Source organism: Puma concolor, chromosome D3 (genome assembly GCF_028749965.1).
Source record: "Puma concolor isolate L17-30 chromosome D3, mPumCon1.1.hap2, whole genome shotgun sequence".
In the NCBI taxonomy this organism is placed as follows: Eukaryota; Metazoa; Chordata; class Mammalia; order Carnivora; family Felidae; genus Puma; species Puma concolor.
Genome location: NC_141678.1, coordinates 24,788,386 through 24,795,180, shown reverse-complemented (window position 1 = coordinate 24,795,180; position 6,795 = coordinate 24,788,386). Strand labels below are relative to the sequence as shown.

General features: G+C 52.5%; 1 protein-coding gene across 4 annotated transcripts in view; it reads right to left on the bottom strand.

The window, feature by feature from the left end:
- Positions 1-586: 586 nt before the first annotated feature.
- The window catches only part of TTC28 (tetratricopeptide repeat domain 28), a 640,216-nt gene continuing 634,007 nt past the window's right edge, over positions 587-6,795 (bottom strand). For all 4 annotated transcript variants that reach the window (XM_086682176.1, XM_086682177.1, XM_086682178.1 and 1 more), the window contains one exon: positions 587-6,070. In XM_086682176.1, coding sequence (XP_086538302.1) covers positions 4,437-6,070 — 1,634 coding nt within the window. In that variant the 3' untranslated portion in view covers positions 587-4,436. The remainder of the gene's footprint in view (positions 6,071-6,795) is intronic.

Here is a 6,795-nt window from a genome sequence, read left to right as displayed (position 1 = left end):
ATCCTCTGTTTCTATTTGTGTGTCTAGCATGTGTTTAACTTACTCTAAAAATAGTCTATGCTTTCTTCTCTTCCAAACAACCTATAGCACTTTAACATCCGTGTGTTACATAGTATTGCCCGATATTTTTTTTGTTGCTATTCACATAAGATGTTAATGTTTATACAATCACTATTTGTCTTTAATTTATTCACACTCACTTCGCTGCTCACACTTCCTTCCTGCTTCTCAGACGTTTACAGGTAGGACTGTTTTCCTTCTCTCTGGAATACCTCCTTTGGAAGTTTCTTTAGTTACAGGGGTCTGGTGGTAGTGAACTCTTTGTCAGCACACGTCCACAACTGCGGAATTTTCTGGTCCTCGGACTGGGATCGCAGATCAGAGGCGTTCAGTCTTCTAATTCACCACCCACCGGCAGGTCCTGTGCACCCTCTTGGGCTCTCCTCCTGGCAAACGTGAGGCTACAGTGTATTTATAAGGACTCCAAAATGACAGACTGCTCGTTAACGACCCAGGGCCATTCTGTGTCCCGCAAGGAAACCTGGAAAGCGCAGAATGTGTGCAGAAAGTGACTCAGACACAGCACTTAAAACCGTGGGAACTCATGCTTTAATAGACACTGAAATCACAAAGGAAGGCCAAGTGCCTTAACAACCTCAATAAAAATATGAAGTTCTTTTTACATGGTAAATTTCGTAATATAAAAAGTTTAATGCCATCTGGAAACTGTAATTTACAAAAAAAAAAGTCCATCTAGGCCAAGGATGGCTAACACGGCATACAAGGGGGTGGGGGGCGAGTGCCAAGCCGGGAAGGCGTCTGAGGCGGGGAGAGGTGACCGCATGTGTCCTCACATCTTTGAAAGAACCGTGACAAGCAAGGGCCCAGCTCACAAACCACGTGAACAATCCTTTCAGGTGAAACAACAAAATGTGTGATGAAAATGACACAGTTTTCACCCTCTGCCTCCTTACTGAAAGCAACCAGAGTACCGCGCCCTATTTCTTCCACACTGAGCAGTAACTAACCAAGTGGCGGTGGGAGGTGGCAGGGGGGTCGGGGGTGCGGGTGGGGTGGGGGGGGGAGGGTCAGGCGTGTGCTGGGGACTTGCTGCAATGACCACTTACCGAGATTCACTGGGATGCCAGAGCGGGACAAGGACAGTGTGTCCTGCTGAGACCCAGCGAGGATCAGAGTGGACCACGATGTTTTTCAAACAGGATGAAGTGACAACATTTTCGTTTCACTACGCGCTAAGGCGGATCAAAACGTTAAGTTTCAGTAGCTCATTTTGTCCTGGTGTTTCGACTTGGTTATTAACAAGTTCGCCAACCGGTGAGAATTCAGATGGGATCTACCCCTTGCTTTGTGGTCATGCCAAGGAGGGAGACTTTATTGCTTGTGCTCAGTGTATCTGCATCTGATGGAGGAGGACGGGGGCAGGACATTCCAGTTTCCTGAGCTGAAAACGAAACGTATCCAATGCTTTCTGCACACGGTAAGGAAAAGATGGTTTTGTTCATTTTACCCACAGCCGTTGAAGCATTCCAAGCGGGGCAAAGAGCCACGGACTGTGCGGGAGTCCTTTGCTTCTACCCCATGGCTCAGGGTTCCCATGCATGCCAACTTTATCCACGACTCGACACTCACGTTCCCTACACTGTAGAAACAAAACATTCTAATTGTGTTTTCTGTCTCCTGCACCAGGAGTCGGCAAACTTTTTCTTAAAAGGTCAGGCATCCGGTATGGTAGGCTTTGTGGGCCAAGAGGCAAAATCGAGAATATTATGGAGGTACTTCTATAACTATTTAAACATGTGAAATCCATTGCTATCTCATGGCTATAAACAACGAGGCCTCCGACCAGATTCAGCCTGTGGGTCACGGTCTGCGAACCCCTGATCTGTACAAAGAAATCTGTGAATTATACAGTCTCACATAACTTTTAAGTGCATACTTTTTTTTTTTTTTTTTCCGTGGAGGAGCCTGAAAAATCTCCTGTGACTTGACATCCATTTCACTCATAAAGAAAACACCAAGACAGTAAACATAAGCAGGTGGCGATTCTACAGTGATTTTTAGATTGGTCCTTATTGTTTCATCATGTTAAGCTTTCCTTCATTGAAGCTTATCTCTAGGACAGGAAAAAAAAAAAAAAAAAAAAGAAGGTCACGTACACCATTTGGTTTTTCGACACGAAACCTAAAACAATAGTGTGGTTACGACTAACGCCAGGTCAGGGTCCACGAGACCTCCTAGCCGGCTCGATCACCACGGGAAGTGGTCTGGGTGGTAGGGGGCGTGCACTGGAGGTGGACGGGGGTGCGTGTGCTCACACGGGGAGCACACACCCCAGGCCGGTCCTCCGGGGCCGCTTGGCACTTGGGAAAGGGCGGAGATGGCTAAGAAAGGAACCGCCTGACTATCTACATCGGGATTCAGAAATTTACTCTGAGGTGGTGTGTTTGTTGTGGGGACCTGATTTCACTATCTAAATGCACAGTGCTATGAACTTGCTTTCATTGGCTACTCTGGGACTTCTATTACCGTTTGGTTTTTCCCTCCTGACATCAAGAACCTCGTGATTGCTTCTTCGTGAAGTGTCTGTCTTCCAGTGTCGGGGTCAGGGCGCGAACGGGACACCCTTGCTGTCTGTCGGGGTGAAGGCGGAAAAGGCCCTATGATGGGGCTCAGGGGGGAGTAACGCGCCGAGGAAATAGTCTCCTTCCCTCTCTTCAGGGTTCACCGAGTGACAGGGCAAGCGGTCAGTGTGTGCTGAGAAAGTGAGATCCTACCTGAGGCTAAAGACTCTACTTGGGGGTCTTAATGTTGGCGCCCCTCCCGCCACGCCTCTCACGTCCACTCCAAGTGTCGCGGGCCCAGCGGCCGCCCACCTCAGTGTGACACTCCCCACAGGGAGGGCGGGAGGATTTTAATTTTAGAATTCTGTAAAAGAGGTGTATTCAAATTCTCCAACTAAAGTTGGTCCTAGTGTGATTTTTAGCATTTCATCTCTTTCTTTAGAAGTCAATGCTTACCCCCACCTAGACTGTCTTTTGTCACAGCCTTGCTGACGAGAACCTGGGCGTAAGGTCACGGCTGTAGGAGATGCCTACCCTGTTTGTTCAGGACAACACTTTCAGGAATAGCTATTTCCCTGCTCAGCAACCGTTTGGATGTAAATCCCAGCAAAAGCCAACCCCCCCCCCCCCCTGCTTCTTAGGCCGTGGACATTAAAGTGTAATGTGGGGGGGGGAGGGGCCGGTTCCCGCTACGCCGAGGGTGCCACTCACAGACATGGGGAGCTGGGGCTGCGGAGCCCGGGAACAGCTCTAGATGGGAGAGGTGGCAGAGGCCTGGAGTTGGGAAAAGAGAATAAAATTAAAGCAGCTGCCGAAGGGAATAGGAGCTGGAAGTTCCATTCTGGTTAAATCTGGTTAGCTGTGTATTTTTTTTTTTTTTTTTTTTTTTTTTTTTTTTGCTTACAAGGAAACTGAATAATTTCAACCTCCCCCCTCCCCCGCAAACTTGATAATTACTTACTGATGACTATTCAAAATTTGACATTTTAAAAAATTTGAGCTTTTTAAAAATAATAGCTATAAATGCAAAGTACTATCGATAATAAAACCAAGTTGTTTATCCATGTACAAAAAAGGTCAATAATGTTTTCAAAGCACAAAGTTGCATTTTAAATCACAATTGCATAGTTCTAAAATGCCTGGAGAAGAGAGTTACATAAAATTTTTTTAGAAAATTCAAGTTTGGTTGACAGTGGGGCCCCAAGGACGTTTGTGGAGTTCAGGACGGAAGTGCTGTTGGACAGTGAGTTTATTGCATTGCTACTGTGATGTTATGCGATCATTCGACCAGAATTGCTACAGTTTAATTACAAATCATTGGCATTTTAAAAACCATTCTGTTTTTGGCTAATATCACACTTTCATGTAGAATTCAACTTAGATTTTATATATCCCTCCCCCAACCAGCACCTGAAAGCCTTTAAAAAAAGCTCTATTTGTATTTGTGTATAAAAGGTACTGCATATATGCCTCTTAGCAAAATATGTGCTCCCTTTCCTCTCCCCACCCAGAACCATGACCGTTTTGTAAAAAAAAAAAATCCTGTTGAAGAGTCACATCAGAGATGAGAAGCAGGGAGTTCAAGGTAAACATTGGGTGAAGCATGTAGAAGATTCCACGAGCCTCCGGTACCGACACCACGGGAAGTTCTGGCTTGTGGTGGCTCTAGCCCAGGGTGGCCGCCGGCCGCGTGGATGGGGGCGCGGGGGGTGTGGCGGCGGCCCACGCCCCAAGGGAGCACCCAACGAGACGTGGCTGGTGGGGCCACCGCGCTCAGAGTGCGGGCGTGGGCCCGTGAGCGTGAGCCTGTCTCCGCGGCTGCTGCAGCCCGAGCCCGCGGCTGTGAGACGCGCTCTAGCATTTGGAGGAGGGGAAGAATCTCCCCGGGGACAGAAACTTGTAGCCGTTGCCAGAGGGAAGTCTGAAAGGGCGGGCGGGAGCCGGTGCGGGCGGGCCGGCGGGCAGGGGCAGCGTGCCCAGTGCTGTGGTCTCCGTGCGCCAGTGGCCGTTGGGAGGCGCTTTTTGTGGCGTTTCTCCAGGCTGCTGCATGGACAGTTCCTTAAGCTCCAGCTTGTCCACTCCCTCCTCCTTCTTGTTGTGCCGAGGAGACAAATTTAGGAGACTGAGGACGTCTCTTTTGGAAGTCATCGTCCCAGGGGGGCCCCGGAATATTTTCACTGGTCCCGCGGAATGCTGGGGTGCGCTCTGCCAGAACATCTTCAGGTTGTGCACGGCCTGCACCTTCTCGTCGATGGCTGCCATCTTCAGTTTGTCTATGTCGGGGGCGTCGGCGGGACTGGAGCGGGCAGAACCGGCCGACGAGTAGGAGAGGGCCGGGGACGGCGCGCTCCCGGCAGGAGACTGATGGCCGGAGCTGGGGGACACGTTCCTCGGCGACTTGGAAATGTGAGCACTGTAAGGAGAGCTGGGGTACTTGAGTTTAAAGAGAGGCTGGTCGGGGAGGGAGGTGTGGGAGTCCGCGCCGGGCGACGGCCGACCCCCGTGCTGGCTCGGGCTGTCTTTGACGGACGCCTCCGAGCTGGTGGGGCTGCTGTACCCTGAGCTCACCTTGGGGAGGGACGAGCTTCTGGCTGGGGGCTTTGGTTTAGCAGCGACCGGTGATGGCTGACCCTTGGGGTGCGAGAGGGGAGGCCTGCTGAACGCGCTGGTCTCTGACGCCCTGAAGACGGCCCCGCCGTTGGGCCCGGGGCCGCCGCCGTCCTCCGGGTGACTGTTCTTGCTGCCCTGGCCGCCGCCCCTCTGCAGCCGCTCCACCGCGATGAGATGACTTTGCGTCTCCTCTAGAATTTTCTGGGCCAACTCTTGTGGATCGAGCTTTGGGTTGCTCTCTTCTTGGGATTTCACGGTGCTGTCGGTTTCTGTGCTCGACTGGTCCGATTCTCCCGTGTCTGAACTTGCTAGTTTGCCAACCTTTTGGAAGGGAGAGTTGGGGCTGGGAATCAGAGTCATTTTAACCGGAGAGTTGGGTGTGCTCACGCTGCCCTTGGAGCTTACCGAAACCTTCACGCCCCCGGCCGTCCCCACTCGCGACTGCTTGTGATCCGGCGAGAAGCGCAGCTTCCGGTTTTCCGGGTAGGCCGCCAACGGCTCGGTGCTGATGATGGAGAAGCCCTCGTATTCTTCTTCATCTTTGCCGCCCGCAGGGCGGGTCTGGGGGGACAGCTGGCCCCGAGGCAGGGTGGACCGCTGCGGGTAGGCGTTCTTGGACCGGTCGTAGTCCTGCCGGCCGCGGGGGCCCCCGCCTTCCGACCCCGCCTCGGGCTTGGAGACGAAGCTCATGGAGGAGGCGATGGAGCTCAGGCTGTACACGGAGATGGCATCCGAGGCGATGCTGTCCGCACCAGTGGGGGAGAAGGGCGGGTGCTGGTAGCTCAGGGGCAGGGCATTGGAGACGGACTGGGCCGAGGCCAGAGACTCCAGGGAGGATGAGCTGTCGAGGCTGAGGCGCTTGGGCAGCTCGGTAGAATCTGAGACAAGACATAAGTGCCCAGAGGGCAGTTAGAATTCTCTGTGGCTTCGATGTTTTTTTCAAGGTCACAAGCATCCCCTTACACGCAGGAGCTAGCTGGGGGCTGTGTATGTGCTGCGTGCACACAATCTGAATTTACCCCGGAATCCTGGGGAACGAGGTCCCGCCGGGAAGGGTAAGTGTCGTGGCTCATGCTCCGAGCGGGGCCTGTGGGCCATCTGTGCTGCCCCCTGTCCTGAACCCACAGCCACTACCTTCTGGATTCCAGCAGCCTCCTCAGGGTCATTTACACTCTCTCTCTGCGTTGCCTTTCCTCCTCCCCCTTCCCCTAGCCCCTTCTTCCCCCCCGCCCCCAACCCCCTCCACTTGAACCTCAGCCCTCCCTCGTTCCTGTAAACGTCATCGGCAGCATCCATGCTGCCAAACCCACTGTTCACTGCCCAGGTTCACAGTTGGTCGCTCCCTGCCCTCACTGACCACTCCTTCCCGGGACCTCCTCGTCTTTGCAAACTGTGAACCCCAGAGTGATCACAGGACACAGTCCTCTCCCCGCCGGCCTCTCCCCAAACTTCAGACTCCTGTAACCAGCCGCCGGCACAGGTGTCTAACGGCCATTTCAGAACTGAATGTGTCCAACATGGAACTCAGGCCCGTTCCTCCTGCCACTTCCAAGGTCTCAGCAAAAGGTGGCGTTTGTTCCCCAAAACAAGGTATTGCCTGCGA